The sequence below is a fragment of the Wolffia australiana genome, chromosome 20, assembly GCF_029677425.1.
Source record: "Wolffia australiana isolate 7733 chromosome 20, ASM2967742v1".
Lineage (NCBI taxonomy): Eukaryota > Viridiplantae > Streptophyta > Magnoliopsida > Alismatales > Araceae > Wolffia > Wolffia australiana.
Window position 1 is genome coordinate 5,062,070 of NC_135854.1, and position 16,796 is coordinate 5,078,865.

The 16,796-nt window shown below is 39.0% G+C and overlaps 2 protein-coding genes across 2 annotated transcripts; one reads left to right on the forward strand and one right to left on the reverse strand.

Annotated features, from left to right (window-relative positions):
- Positions 1 to 4,219: 4,219 nt before the first annotated feature.
- On the reverse strand, positions 4,220 to 6,989 carry LOC144716216 (chitinase-like protein). The gene is made up of 5 exons (XM_078591310.1): positions 6,548 to 6,989; positions 6,405 to 6,455; positions 5,463 to 5,596; positions 4,507 to 4,607; positions 4,220 to 4,433 (listed from the first exon to the last, which is right to left on the reverse strand). Exons 1-5 carry the CDS (start codon positions 6,953 to 6,955, stop codon positions 4,291 to 4,293), a joined length of 837 nt encoding a protein of 278 aa, XP_078447436.1. The 5' UTR covers positions 6,956 to 6,989; the 3' UTR covers positions 4,220 to 4,290.
- A 4,848-nt stretch (positions 6,990 to 11,837) lies between these two features.
- On the forward strand, positions 11,838 to 15,027 carry LOC144716235 (oleoyl-acyl carrier protein thioesterase, chloroplastic-like). The gene is made up of 7 exons (XM_078591333.1): positions 11,838 to 12,270; positions 13,277 to 13,410; positions 13,492 to 13,605; positions 13,701 to 13,796; positions 13,930 to 14,017; positions 14,119 to 14,187; positions 14,513 to 15,027. Exons 1-7 carry the CDS (start codon positions 11,947 to 11,949, stop codon positions 14,768 to 14,770), a joined length of 1,083 nt encoding a protein of 360 aa, XP_078447459.1. The 5' UTR covers positions 11,838 to 11,946; the 3' UTR covers positions 14,771 to 15,027.
- Positions 15,028 to 16,796: the final 1,769 nt, after the last annotated feature.

Consider the following 16,796-nt stretch of genomic DNA (forward strand, 5'->3'; position numbering starts at 1 on the left):
CTTTAGTGAGGTTCATCGAAGTAGAGAGAGACACACGACCAATCCCAGGCACAGTGAGAAGATCACCGGAAGCTGTTTTAACTTTGGAGGAGCCGGAAACGGGTTCATAGGTCACAAAAGCTCTAGGATTGGGTGTCATGTGGGCAGTGGCACCAGAGTCAAGAAGCCAATTGGATGATGATGACGACGGAGATGGTGAAGGAGAAGGAGAAGGAATGGTGGACATACCCGCGTTAGCTAGAGAGCACGAGCCCACGACTGGAGGGTCAAGCAATCGCCGAAGACGTTCCACATCTTCAGGTGTAAAGCCGGGAAGAGAAGCACTCGCCGAAGACGCTCCACTTGGAAGAAGACCATAGGACAGAGGCACTTGACCAGACATCGGTACTTGGTTGACAGAAGGTGCAACCGTAGCGAGATTGCTCTGTTGTGTTCGCTTCCGTTGAAGCTTAAAGCACGTCTCCTTGGAGTGACCCCGCTTTTTGCAGTAATTGCAGAAAAGGAAAGGATCACCTTTGGAGGATTCCTCAGTCCGAGTAGATGGACCACGAGACGAAGCTCCTGCTCTAGTCGATGTGGTCGTCACCGAGGAGCGCGTGGAGGAAGACGAATGTGCTACAAGTGCAGAAACCGGGGTCAGGGACTGTTGAAAGCGAGATTCTTCAATTCTCGCGCTGCGAAGCGCATCCTTGAAGGAAAGCTTTTTCTCCCGGTGTATAAGCTGAGCTCGTACCGCTTCATATTCTGGGTTAAGTCCTATAAGGAAATGAAAAACCCAAAGTTGAAGAGTGTACTTGCGATCCACCGAGGGAGGGTCCGGAGGCATGATCAATCTCATTCCACAGAGAAATGAGTTCTGTGTTGTACTCCATGATCGTCCTGTCTCCTTGACGCAGATTGGCGGTCCGATGCACTAGCTCATACAGTGTGGCAATATTATTTTTCTTGGAGTGGCTGTCAAGGGCCGCTTCCCACACGGCCCGGGCAGACTCAAGAGACAGAAATTCACCCTTGATACTCGGTGAAATACTATCCAAAAGCCATCGATGGACCACCCCTTCAACGTCTAGCCAGTCATAGTACTTGGAGTCTGTCTTGGAAGGCCCTTCTTCAAGTAAATGACGCATCAATCGTCCATTGAGAGTAATCTGGACATATTGCTGCCACTGAAGAAGGTTAAAGCCGGTGAACATCCCATCTGGAGGCATCCGAGGCAGAGAAAACGGTCCAGGTGAAGCCGACCAATTCCCCGACTCAAGAGGTGCCTCCGAAGCATTGGACGTTTGACCCACACTGGGTGGCGTTGATGCTGGCGTTGATGCTGGCGTCGATGCTGGCGTCACACAGGAAACCGATACAGGTTCTGTCATCTTGATCACAGAATGAAGTGTCGCACGAGGAGCACACGGCTGCGGGAACGCCCGCGGCTATTGACTGCGTGCGCGGCTGAAGAGTCGAGGAGGGAGCGCAACCGCGCCCGAGAAGGGAGTGCAGCCGAGGAGGGAGCATGCTGCCGAGAAGTGCGCGAGCGACCGAGAGGAGAGCGCGCGGTCGAGAGGGAAGCGTACGCTGCCGAGAGAGAAGCACAGCCGAGGAGGGAGCGCAGTGCGGGAAGCCGGAAATGTGGCCAGAAAGAAGCTGCGCCGCCAGGAGCAGGTAGCCAATCGGAAGGAGAAGGAGCTCAAGATCGTGGCGAATGTAGAAACGCCAGAGATCGGAGCTACGGTCGAGCCCAGGAACCCGGATTAGGGTTAGGGTTAGGGCTCTGATACCATGAATACAAGAAGAAAGAACAATTCTTGATACACCAACAAAGAGATTACAAGGGGTTTTATAGGGAGCCCTAATGGGCTAATAATAGAAAGGGGCTAATAATAGAAAGAAGACAAGAAAGGAAAGGAGACAATAGTGTCAACAAATATTATCTCCAATTCTCTTCGTGACGACGAGTGGGGCATTATGACTGATATATGCCTCATTGGATATGTATGGAGAATCAAGAAAAAAAGAGAGGAAGAATGATACGCCTCTCGGACTGTGAAACACAATACTAGGGAAATTACACTCGAAGACTTTCTATAGTCAACTCCAAAAAGGATCATTCACATCGAAAGATGGTGATAAGTCTCTGACGAAGACTTACCAGAGCAAGAGACGCCGGGCTTCCTCCGCACGTGTGAATTGTGGTGCACGTGCGACCATTCAAATAAGCGCGGGAATCCCTATATAAAGAAGGACGGGCTTTCTACCAAGAAGATGGTTATTGTCGTCCAGTTGAGAGAAGGAGATTCTTCCCAGCTTGGAACTGCTGCAGACCGATTCAGACCGCAGTCACAGCGATCTGGACAGGGAAGTTTACCTGTACTTCCTGTTGTCTCCCTATACTTGTCAGATCTTGGATCAGTTCTTCATTATCATTTGGATCCCGTCAGAACTGCTCTTATATTGCGTTGTGGTTGAATATTGTGTTTGGATCTTGATAAATGTGTTCAGATCTCTATTATTTCCATGGAACCTTAACAGATGGTAGCAGGGATCAGTGAAGGGAAGAACAGAGAGACAACAGAGGGAGTGAAGAACGATGTAGGAAGTAGATGAAAAATGAGGGAAGATAGATCGACAAGCTGGATCAGCCTTGTCATCAAATCTGGATCTGGATTGCTTCCCCAGCTCCAGACCGTCGCTGTAGCAACCGTCTTCAAGATTTGAATTACCCGCTGGTTTATTCCAGCCCTCCTAAAAAGTGCCCTTTTTATTTACTGAGAGCACATGCATCCTTAATTGTTCAAGGAAGACCCATAACAAGAAACTAGATAAGAAGCTAGAATGCCTCAAGAATTACTGAATACAGCTAACTTGTGCCCACAAGAAACCTCAAAAGATCATTCAACTGATGGTCTTTGCAACCCATTATTAGCCTTTATAACCGTCTGGTGAAGCCTGACCATTACGTACTTTCCCACCCAATTATTTAATGGGGCCTTATGGGCCCGTTCGAGCCTTCATTGATGAGTCCTTAACAGAACTCTGTCAAACTGTAACGATGTTGAACAGCATACCCAATTTAAGATATCAAACGCTGACTAAAAATATTTTTATTTGACAACAATTACAAAGTACAACAAAAAATTTAAAAACAGCTGATATTCTCCAAAGACAGGGGGGTCTGTCGTTTTAACATTCCATCCATTACAATCTCATTATCTTAGTAAGCATATTACATAATTCGAAATTAAATTTATTTCCTAACCAAAATGCAAATTAGTAATTGCTTTTGGCAACTACAAAATGAAGAACAATTATTTGAAAGCAAGCACAGGACATGTCTGTTGATTCTTTCATTATCCGAAGGAGGGATGGGTATAACTTTGCCAACATCAAATTCCACCATAAAGCTAGTAACAAATATCAGAATAATGAAAACTGTTCATGCCAACGATGCATCCAAAAGTTGGAAGGTAAAAATCGTATTCCCGCACTGTTCTATCTGTATGTTAATTTACTCAATCATTCAAAATAATTAAATATTTGTTCAATCATCCACCCTGTCCTTTGCAATCAACTAATAAGAGTCTTCCTCATCTAATTGAATATAGACCCAAAAGTTGGCAGTTAAAAATAGTAAACCTTTTCTGTTCTATTTTCATGTTAATTAAGTCAATCATCCAAGAAATTATTTTTTTTTCAATCATCCACCCTATCCTTGGCAATAAACTGAAAAGAGTCTTCCTCATCTAATTGAAGATAGACCCAAAAGTTGGTAGGTAAAAATCGTAAACCTTTTATGTTCTATTTTCACGTTAATTAAGTCAATCATCCAAAAAAAAAAATTTTTCAATCATCCACCCTATCCTTGGCAATAAACTGATAAGAGTCTTCCTCATCTAATTGAAGATACACCCAAAAAATGGTAGGTAAAAATAGTAAACCTTTTCTGTTCTATTTTTACGTTAATTTATTCAATCATCCAAAAAATTAATTTCTTTCAATCATCTACCCTATCCTTGGCAATCAATTGATAAGAGTCTTCCTCATCTAATTGAAGATAGACCCAAAAGTTGGTAGGTAAAAATCGTAAACCTTTTCTATTCTATTGTCACGTTAATTAAGTCAATCATCCAAAAAAAAAAAAAAAATTTCAATCATCCACCCTATCCTTTGCAATAAACTGATAAGAGTCTTCCTCATCTAATTGAAGATAGACCCCAAAAATGGTAGGTAAAAATTGTAAACCTTTTCTGTTCTATTTTTATGTTAATTAAGTCAATCATCCAAAAAAATTATTTTTTTTCAATCATCCACCCTATCCTTGGAAATAAAACCGAGGAGCGTCTTTCTCACCTGGCCAAATACACGGGAAGTCTTCTTTGCGGCGCCTTCAACAACGGGCTGTAGGGAGATATCAGGCAGACTGGCTCTCTCCTCAATCATATCTGCGAGAATTTTAAGTGACTGCCGTGGATTTTCCAAAGAATATGAAAGTAAGAGTTTGATTGAGGGAGATACTCATTGTTTGACGACGAGCCAGCTGACCAATATTTCTGATTCCGGCTTCTGCTGCCTGCACTGCTTCCGCTGACTTGCTGACGCCGTCAGCAATCTCTTGGCTGGATGGCACGTTGCGATCACATCAGAGAGAGACAAGAGCGAGAAAGATTGCAAGAAAAAATACAACAGCAACAATGGGTACAGGCCAGATCCGCAAGGATGTCCTTTGCTGAACTTTCCCCATTCAATAACTTCTTTCATGCCTTTTTCAGGGATGACTACAAGTATGTAAAGAGAAATTACCTTAGGGCAAACAAAAAGAAATAAACCTTAAAGGGGTTGGAATCTTATCAGCTTCCTACATAGGGTATCTATGGTTAAGTGGAAAATTCAAACTTAAACCCAAGAGGAAAAAAATTCCAGGCGATTGGATACGAAATAGTGGAAACTTTTTCAACAGATATTGGACCAACCTTCCTATTTCGTGCACGTGGTCCAGCAGTAAATTTGATTTACCTTTGCATTGGTGCACCTGATTCATGTGCTTTAATTTAGTCAAATTTATGTATGAATTATTGTTCTAAATTGCATCAGCTCACATGTTTTATTCAATAATTGAAGAAAAATATGACTAGCCAATGTCCCCGATAAGACGCAAATGATGGCATTTCTAATCATAATATTAATCAAATACTGATTTATAAAAAGATAAGTAACCAGAAGAAAGTGAACTATTAAGTATAGGCCACAGTTTCAGAGAAACAATCCCAAATTTAAGGAATTAATGTGAAGAAAAAAGGATATCATATTAGAAACAAGGATTCTGTTATAATGCAGACGTTTCTATACTAATAAACATAGATCCATTTAGGTAAAGAAAAAGACGAAGAGCAATTCGAACTGGCTTGTCACAGCACAACGGAACATCAATATTAAGTACGTCATTCAAGAAGTGTTGGCATTTAAATTGATACCTCAATTCGCTAAGCTCGAGTGTAAGATCACTAATTTCCATGCCGGAGAGTCTCATTGCAGCCATTGTACTTGGAAGCTCTGCCTGAGCTGTATCAGCCAGTCTTGCGAAAGAAATTGCGGCTCTCCTCATTGCCTAGGAAAGTGAGGACGAACATTGAGAGAGGTTTTGAAATATAAAAGTAGTCCAAAGCAAGGTGATTCGAACAAATGACCATGATTTTAAAAAAAAAATCAAGGAAACAAGTAAAATTTTACACCTTTAATGGCAAAGAGAACAAGATTTATGAAATTCCCCCTGTAATTCTACTGTATTATAATTTTTTTTGAAAGAATCTACTGTATGATAATCATGGAATCTCTCCAATAAGTATCGTGAAGGTTAGGAAGAGAGAGAGAGATCAGAAAGGTTCCTAAACATACCATGAATTAGAGTTACGGTGAGATTTTATATGCATATCCCCCATATTTAACGTGAAGAATCGGGCAGAGACACAGATCAGAAACATTATGTACATGCTTCATTTCCAAACTGTTCTGACAAACTGTGAATTATGTTGCGCATCTTGTTTCTGTTCTGACTAGTAAAGAAACAAAACAGGCCCAACACACCATGTAATTAAAAATCATAAAAAGACAGCAGTCCTCGCAACTCTGATAGTTTTGATTTGATTCTGAGTAAGCTCTTCAACTATTTCAATTTATTTTGGAAAGACGAAAGCAATCAGAAAGATAATGCAAAGCAGAACGAACAACACAAGGATGGTTTGACTCAAAATTTCGACAGCAGCTTCCACAGGCAAGTTACTGTCTTAATTTGTTGGATTTTGGACTCTGAGAAAGAAAATTTTTGAATTGATACAATAATAACACGAGTTTCTACTTCGATCTGAAGATGATTCTGATCTTAATTTTTTCAAATAAATTAAGATTCAGCAACCCACCCAGAGCGTAGGAATCGCAGCAACAACCAAACTGGTGAACGCAACGGCAGTCTGCAAATCAAAAACATCACACATCTCATCAGAGGAATCCCGAAATTCTGTGTTCAGTCCAGGAAAAATCGATCAGATCGATGATTTCGTACCGTGCAAGCAATAAAAGCCAAGGTGAAGAACGCCTGATCACCAAGACTGGTCCTAAACGACTGCAGATGCATCGGAAAATTGGGGCTTCCGACGGCAACGATCGTCTCGGCATTGTCTCCACTTGCATCAACGTTAGATTCCAGTTCAAATGTGAGACCTTCTGCCTCCAAAGATTCCTCCTTCGTCGAAGTAGCGTCCTCCGCAGGAAACCCTAGCGCGCGGCAAAGGGGTCTCCTTGCTCGAAATTCCACCGCGAAATCTACACAAGGGCATGGTGAAGATCGTCGAGAGAGAGCAGATCGACGCCTCCGCGGCCAATTATAGGTGTGATTGGAGGAATGGGGGAAGATGGAACAGCAAGAAGCTCCAAAGGGTAGTGCAGTGGAGCTCAGAGGAGGAAGCATCATCAGAAGACTAAGAATAACACTGCCTTTCCACTTTTTCTTTGTCTAAATACTCTCTTCCATGATAGAATCTCTCTCTCTCTCTCTCTCCCTCTCTCTCACATTCTCTCTCACATTCTCTCTCCCTCTCTCTCTCACTCTCTCCCTCTCTCTCTCACTCTCTCTCTCTCGCTCTCTCACATTCTCTCTCACTCTCTCACTCTCTCACATTCTCTCTCACTCTCTCACTCTCTCACATTCTCTCTCTCCCTCTCTCTCTCACTCTCTCACACTCTCCCTCTCTCGCTCTCTCTCTCACTCTCTCACACATTCTCCCTCTCACACTCTCTCTCTCACTCTCTCTCACACTCTCTCACGCTCACTCTCACATTCTCTCTCACACACAAACTCTCTCACTCTCTCTCCCTCTCTAAGTCTCTCTCTCTCTCTCTCCCCCCCCTCTCTCAGTCTCTTTCTCACTCCCTCTCTGTCTCTCTCTCTCTCCCTCTCTCCCTATATCTCTCATACACAACTATCTATCTATATATCTATCAATCTATCTATATATCTATCTCTCTCACTCTCTCTCGCACACACTCTCTCTCTCACTCTCTAAGTGTCTCTCTCACACACACTCTCTCTCCCTCACTATATATATATCTCTCCCTCTCTGTCTCTTTCTCACTCCCTCTCTCAGTCTCTTTCTCTCTCCCTGTCTCCCTATATCTGTCATATACACACTATCTATTTATATATCTATCTATCGATCTATCTATCTACCTACCTTTAAATATATATATATATATATATATCTTTATATATCTTCTATCTCCCCTTTCTCTCTATCTATCTATCTGCCTACCTCATTTATATATATGTATATATCTTCTCTCTCCCCTTTCTCTCTATCTATCTATCTACCGACCTACCTTTATATATATCTTCTCTCCCCCCTTTCTCTCTATCTATCTACCTACCTTCCTTCCTTATATATATATATATCTTCTCTCTCCCCTTTCTCTCTATCTATCTATCTACCTACCTACCTACCTTTATATATATCTTCTCTCTCCCCTTTCTCTCTATCTATCTACCTTCCTACCTTTATATATAGAGTCCCCTTTCTTTCTATCTATATCTCTCTCTGATATGGGAAAATGTGGTGAGTGGAATGGGGTGGTTTTACCATGGTGGAATACAATGGAGATGGCAATGGGTATGCACAGATGAAGGGTGGAGTGGGCGAGTGATGCAGATTTAGCATTGCCAATGGCAATGGAGATGGAGGCAGATATGGGTTAAGTAGAGGAATGGTAGTGGCATGTGTGATGGTGAAAATTTTACAAATATTACACTAACTTCATTGTCACATTGCCAAAAACCTGAGTGGTACTTTATCTTCATGAATCTTGATCAAAACATGGCTCATTTAATCATTTTCTCTTGAAACTCAAGAAGGGATCCGAACAAGAATTCAAATGAGAAAATCACTCCACATACTAAAAATATTTGGATCTAATGATAGATTTGAGATTATAAATGGATAGAGGAGGTGAAGATGGAACTACCCTTAAAATTTTAACCCCGTATTAATTTTAAAAACTTAGATCTTACGATGTGAATTTGGAGCAAGCATATCTGTTTATTTTTCCTTCATCCTCACTGCACATCACCTGCATACTGAGAATTCTAAGAATTCTTAAAGATTCCACATAGTCATCCCCACTTGTTAAGATGCTTCAATAACGAGCAGACACTTGCTCTCGATTTTGTCAAAAATACCAATCATTTGCATGATTTTCTATGATTTAAATGTTGCACCAGATAATACTTTCTCATATGTACTTGTGTAATATAAATTATTTAAAAATGAAAGGAAGTGTGGTGTTTTTAATGTTGCTTTTATGTCGTTAAATCATGATACACCATGTGTCTTTATGCCTTAAAAATGGGGCTGTGCATTTAGCGCAAAGGCTTGTTTTCTATGGAGATGTAACACACAGTAATCATTGGATGCGACCAATGATCAGTCGATGCCAATCATTCCTCGCATGCAATGAAGCTGTGACACATTCTTGGGCAGATTAAATCAGATAATATTACATGAAAGAACCCTTTAAATTATCTAAACAAAATAATAATTATGTTTTAAACTTTTAAATTCATTTTTACTATGAATTTCTCCCCTTTCTTCACTCTCTTTCTGTTTTTGTAAAAATTTAGAAGCTCTCTCTCCAAAGATATAATATCTCCCTCTCTCCTCACTCTCCTTTTATTTCCATAAATAATTAGTGTCTCTCTCTCTCTCAAAACAATCTATCTCTCTCTCTTAAATTTCTCTATGTTTCCATAATTATTTAGTCTCTCTCCAAATACCACATCTCTCTCCACTTCTCTTCAATCTCTTTTTGTTTCTATAAATACATTGTCCCGCTCCATCCAATGATAAACACATCTCTCTCCACTTCTCTTCAATCTCTTCCATCTCTCTCCACTTCTCTTCAATCTCCCTCTCTTTTCAGTCCAAGTCAACTGAATGTCAGTTGAATAGTGTTATTATTAAGTCTTAATATATTTTATTTCTTAAATTATGCAATATATAGTGTGAATTAGAATTACATAAATCCATGACATCTCTATTTCTTAGTTTGTGGACTGATAGTAATATATATGAGACTGATTAAATATTCTAGTTGCCAATTAATGTGATTGATAAATCATGGCAGATTTATCATAAATGTATTTAATTTTATTCATGTTGAACAAACAGGGTATAAAGAGGAATTAATCAATGTCCTTTCAGAGTTACGATCCAGAACGAATACGAAGAGTCGAATTGTTATACTTAACAACCATTAAATTTTAAATTATATTTAATTTTGACAAGTAATAGGATAATTAAATTAGTTGATGTCATTTCCAAGGACATGACTTCTAATAAATATAATTTTGTATCCCAATATTTTTAAGAAATAATATGATAAATACAAATCAATTATAGGATTAGGATAAATTCAGTGTTATACCATGAAGAATCAGAAATTAGGGTTAGAAGTGAATGTTAAAGGATTCAAACTTATGCAACAGCATTTGTAATTTTCCTTTTGCGCAATGCCAAGCAATGTTCGAATTATCAACGAGAAAGTATAACTAAGTCAATTTTTTAATTTTATTGTTAGATTTTTATTTATTTTAAGATTGAGACTGAATTCAATGAAAGAACACTATTAAAATTGATTCAAAACAATTCTTGGAGGCCCAGAAAACATTTATCCTAATTAACCTGACTCATTATATTTTTATATAATTATACCTCGAGAGAGAGAAACTCTAACCCAACTAGAAATATATTATAATAAAAAAATATTAAAACATAGATTAGAGAAAATTCAAATGAGCATGATTCCCCTAAAGGTATAATAATAAATATTAATTAAGTGGGAATATTTTCTTTATGAGGGGAATACAACGTGAACTAAGACATATTGTCATAAAAATTTGTGTCAGAGGTCTATTTTTTGCTTTACAAAACATACTAAATAATTCATTAAAAACATAAAATATGGAATAACTGAGGCATTTCGTGTGGAATGATATGATGACTAGGATATTTATGCTGCTCTCTGCCCTATAAAAATTCAGTAGAACACCAATAATCCAAGGTAGCATACAGGTCACGGCTAGATTAGTCTATAAGCATGACCTTGAGGCCTCTCATACTCGGCAATGTGTTTCTTGCAAATAATAATATACAAAAGATAAATATGGAATTATAATATGAAATAAGGACTAGGATATATACGCTCTCTCGATGCTTACAAACTCTATAGAACAGAAAACCTCTACATATTCAAAGTATTCATGGGCGGAGTCCTAGGCAGATGAAATTAGCCAATAAGCATGACCATTTGGTTACTCATGCCATGTATTGTATTTCTCATCAATAATAATATAAAAATAGGAATATGGAATAATAATATGAAACAGAGGATTAGAATCTTCTTGGTGGACATTCACTGCATGGCTGGATTGGTCCACAACCATGACACTCAGGTTGCTCCTAACTGTCACCGTGTTTCTCGCCAATAATACTATAAAAAAACCTATACAATATTCAATGACATTTCTATATTTTTTTATTTTTATGGAATGAAAAAATGCAAATCTTCTTGGTGAACATTCACGGCATGGCTGCATTGGTTAACAAGCACGACACTCGGGTCTCTCATTTCCGGCACCATGTTTCTTGCAAATAATACCATAAAAAGAAAGCTATAGAATACTCCATGACATTTCTGCATTTTTTCATTGTTATGGAATGAAATGCAAATATTCTTGGTGGACATTCATGACACGGCTGGATTGGTCTACGAGCACAACACTCAGGTCACTCCCACTCGACATAGTGTCTTTCGCCAATAATACTACAAAAAGAAACATATAGAGTACTCGATGCCATTTCTGTATTTTTTTATGGAATGAAATGCAAATCTTCTTGATGGACATTCACGGCATGGCTGGATTGGTCCACAAGCACGACACTCAGGTCGCTCCGACCCCAGGTACCGTGTCTCTCGCCAATAATACTATAAAAAGAGACATATAGAGTACTCGATGCCATTTATGTATTTTTTTATGGAATGAAATGCAAATCTTCTTGATGGACATTCAGGGCACGGCTGGATTGTCTACGAGTATACTGGGCGTCGTGTCTCTCGCCAATAATACTATAAAATGAAACATATAGAGTACTCGATGCCATTTCTGTATTTTTTTATGGAATGAAATGAGGACAATAAAATGTCATGGCAGAGGCCTAATTTCTTGGTTTATAAGACTGACATAATGGCAATATGACAAATAAGTGCAAGTTGATGGTATTTGTGTGTTGAATTGGAAGTGAAGAAGAAGCAAGTGTGAAAGATTGTCAAGGATAAAGGCGAGAGAAGAAGCAACTCTGCTCAATCGAGACTGATTCGAGAGGAAGAGAGCGAAGATCACGAGGAGAAGGCGAAATGTTGCGATCGGCAGCTTCGATCCGATCTCCGACTGGCGGAGCTTCGCCGCGGCTTCATCAATCGCCGGCAAACTTCGCAGTTTTTCACCGGAGGAGCTCAGAAATCTGCAATCCGCGATCTCTGCGGCATGCATGTTTGGCGGTATCTTGCAGCGCCACCGCGCAGGGCGCTGAGACCGCCGAGGCGACTCTAGCGCAAAGATTGAGGCTTGGGAAGCTGGAACCGGACGGATTATCCTATAAGGAGAGCTTCATTGTGCGATCTTACGAGGTCGGCGTTAACAAGACCGCTACTGTTGAGACCATCGCCAATTTATTGCAGGTATAAGCTTCAATTCGTCTTCTTGTGCTGTTTTCCCACGTTTTTTCTTGTGGAGGTTTCTCTGTTCTTCGTTCCCACCTGGTTTTTCGTTGAACTGTTTTCGGATGGACGTGCATTACTTGTTGGGATGGTATTTAGCTTGTTATTGTGTCAGAAAATTGGAATCTTGGGTCGAAGATTGAGGGTTTTGGGTGCTACAAAACTTAGAAAATCAGAGGAATCCGAGGATTTTTTTCATACAAACATATATTCAAATATAAAACACAGTTTCTCTGCTCTTTCTTCCTGACGTTCTTCTTCGTTAAACAGCTTTACCGTGGACACGCATTACCCGTGAAACAGTTGAAATGATTTAAGCTTATTGTTTTCGGCGGAATTGGAGTCCTGGATCGGAGATTGCGGTTTTTGGATGCTACATAACTTAGAAAATCGAAGGAATCCGAGGAATTTATCATAGAAAAATACATTCAGTTATAAATCGAGTTTCTCTGCTCTTTCTTCCTGACGTTCTTCTTCGTTAAACAGCTTCCCCATGGACATGCATTACCCGTGAGACAGTTGAAATGGAATTAAGCTTATTCTTTGTCGGTGGAATCGGCGTCTTGGGACAAAGATTGAGGGTCTTTGATGCTAGGCAACATAGAAAATCAAAAGAATCACATAATTAACTTAAAAATATATATTCAATAATGAAACGCAAAGTAAAATCAAAGATTGAGGGCGTCCGATGCAAAGTCAATGCGCCAACCAGATTTCTGCTCCTGACATGCGTGGATCCGGTCTTTGAGTGTGATTATTTCATAGGAAATATATTCGATCTTCATATCTTGAAGTATGCGTGTGTCTGGATGCTTCCATATATCTCTACTTTTAATTCTTGAGTCAGTAAGTGATTCTTTTATAGTAGTTTATCCATTGAGCATTTACTTCGTTTTTGTTTCTGAAGCTGTTCTTTTTTAATAAATAGTTTTTGCATTTTGAAGACATTAGAACTGGAATACTGTAGGAAGTCGGATGCAATCATGCGCAGAGTGTTGGATTCTCGACAGATGGTTTTGCCACGACCACTACCATGAGACTCCTGCGGCTTATATGGGTTACTGCTCGCATGCACATTGAAATTTACAAATACCCAGCCTGGTATACCATCTAAGCTTCAGGGCATCTTTTGAATTTTCTGATTTTTCCGCTGCTGCTTGCAATTTCTTATAATTTATGTAGGGGCGATGTCGTCGAAATAGAAACATGGTGCCAAGAGGATGGCAAGGTTGGTACCAGACGTGATTGGATTATCAAGGATTATGCTAGTGGTGTAGTCATTGGTAGGGCTACCAGGTTAGTTGTTAATTCTTATTATAGTAGTTTTTAATTCTTTTTCATGCTTTTTTGGATAATTTTATTCATGGAAAGTTGTTCTGAATGCGTTGCAGTAAGTGGGTGATGATGAACCAGGACACCAGAAGGCTCCAGCGAGTCAGTGATGAAGTGAGAGAAGAGTACCTCATTTTCTGCCCCAGAACTCCTCGGTAAGAAATTTATATTTCCCCCATGTATTTTCTCAGAATAATCTCAGAAGCAGAATTATAATCATCATTTAGTCAGATCATTTTGGACATAATAGACATAAGAACCTTTTGATGGATTTTTTTCATCCTCTAGATTGGCATTTCCAGAAGAGGACAATAACAGCGTCAAGAAAATTTCTAAATTAGAAGAACCTGCACAGTCTTCCAAATTAAGTCTGGTGGTAAGTTTATCATATTATAAGCCCAAAATTCTGTTAGTATTCCTGAGTTTTAATGTCCCGTCCACCTCCAAAACTAAATTAATAAAACGGAAAATGTACAGCCAAGGAGAGCTGACCTCGATATGAACCAGCACGTGAATAACGTCACTTACATTGGATGGGTCCTCGAGGTAATTCCCCCTCATCTTCTTTCTAATTAACTCTAATATCCGAAAATTTCTCTCTCAAAAGTTGCACGATCTTGCTGTTATAATCTTATAATGCAATTAAAATCCTTATTGACGTCTAATGACGTTTTTACCATTTCATTTTTGCTTCAATATTTCGATTTTTGCTTTCAAGTTATGAAATAAACACAATTTGAATTTATAATTTCTTAAAAAAAACAATTTGAAATTATAATAAATTGAACATAAATATGAGAATAAGAACTTTAAAATAAGTAAATAAACACAAATAATAATTATTGATCTACATAATTTTACATTCTGGCAGAGCATTCCAAAGGAAATAATTGACACTCACGAGCTCCAGACCATCACCCTGGATTATCGGAGAGAGTGTCAGCACGACGACGTGGTGGATTCGCTCTCGAGCCTGGAATTCGGAGACTTGGACTCGATCCGCAGCCTTAATGGCAGTTATTTGAGCGCACAGGAAGATCGATGCCAGTTCCTCCACTTCATAAAGCTCTCAGGCAGTGGCCTGGAGATTAACCGCGGACGAACCCAGTGGAGGCGACTGCCCAGGTGAAATTCCTAATCGTCCAGTTCTGATCCTCCCCCCCTGTTTCTATTGATCTTTTATTTTATGAAACTTCCTTCAATCTTTAGGCTCTTTATTAGGCAAGGCCAGTTTCAAATTTGGTCTTCTTTTTGTTCCCTGTGAAAGAATTGTTCTTGCAACCGTAAATTGTTCTTGGAGATAATTTCCTCGGCGATAACCATTTTAGCAGTATCATAAAAGATACAGCTCGAATCGGTAGAAAAGCCATGTGCAATTATTTATTATTTTCCTGGCCTTCATTGCCTTAGGCTGTTTATTATAAAAGCAAAGTTTCAAATTGGGTCTTCTTTTGTTCTCTGTGAAAGAACTGTTCTTGCCGACAGCAATTTGTTCTTGGAGATAATTTTCTCACTGATAACCTTTTTAACATTATCATAGAGGATACAGCTTGAATCAGTAAAAATGTCGTAATGATTTTATTTATATATTTTCCACAACCAGACATGCAAATGAAGAGCCTCAGTTAAAGATAATATAATATGATGTTACACCCCGAATGCTAACTTTGGCACATTATCCCATTAGGGGTATTTTGGTAACTTAGTCAACTGAAGCTTAGTTAAAGATGAACCTTAATCGAAGTAATTAAAGATGTTGTTTGCAACCTCAGTTAAAGGATGTCAAATTAAAAATTAAGTGAAATCTTACATTTTAAAATGGCACCTTAATCATTCTAGATTGATGCATGCATTCTAAAGTATTAGGAAATTTATTTACATTACCAATATATTGGAATTAAAATAATTATGTTATGTAAAAAGTAACTTACAAGGTTGATAATTCATACTATGAGACCTTTTCTTTAGTAGATTTGGGAGGTTAGTTATGAAATTTATGGCCATAAATTAGAGATTTGTAGAATTTCTATGGATTTTTCACCATTGTAGGAAACTCCATTCCATTAGTCTGATTGTTTATGATGTAATGTTCTGCGACTAGTGAAAGGTAAAATATCAAAAAAAGAAGTTGAAAGGCAAAATAATATGTGTGTGTGTGTGTGTGAAAGGTAAAATATGACACATTTATGACATTTCAGAAAATCATGAAATTAAGACTTTAAGTTATAAAAAAAAACTGGGCATAACTCATAATCCATTAGCCACTCTGTATAAGCCATTATGAGGATGTGGCTTTGCCATTCATTTCATCATAATCAATGATGAATGCATCATACTACTTTCCACTTCTTCCCACACCCAGTACTTCACAGACAATAGCTCATCAATGCCATACTCCATGAGTTGAAATTTGCTATATGGGAAAACTGCATTTCCAGCCAAGAATATCCACTCTGTAGGGGCCCGTGTTGCATAAACTGACATTAAATGCCATACAATCAGTGACAATGATGGGTAAAGAAGGTTAACCATATAAAACTTCCAAACAAGAGAGATATCCCCATCAATTGTGTACGTAGTGAAAAGATAGGCGTCAAGTTCCTACTTTGGTGCTAATGACGACGGAAGGGGCATAATCTATGTGAATCAAATTGGGTTGAGCATAGACCTTGATGGAGTCCTATAGTAGGCATGCTATGTTTAACTAATTGGGTGTGTTTGGGTTGCCAAACAAGATCCAAAAGAGAAATCTAATATGATCTATTGTGAGTGCACACTTTTCCCATAAAGCATGATACTCTTACCAAAGACGTCCACGAATGTTATTTACAGAACAATCTTGCAACCCCAAATATATTTAATATATTGTGCTTTCTCCTAGGTTCTCGGTAAAACCGGTCTCAGTCCGGTTTTACCGAAAACCTAAACCTAGACCTGAAGTTCAGTCCAGTCTCGGTCTCGGTTCGGTCTTGGTCCGGTCCAGTCTTCGGTCGGCCAAGCTGACTAATGTCACCTCCGGAGGGGAAGCAGAATTGGATAATGAGAGAGAGGGAGAGAGAAAGAGATGAATATAATTAGAGAGTGAAATAATGAGAGAATGTGTGAGGGAGAGAGTGAGAGAATGAGACTGAGATAATGAAAAACAGAGAATACCA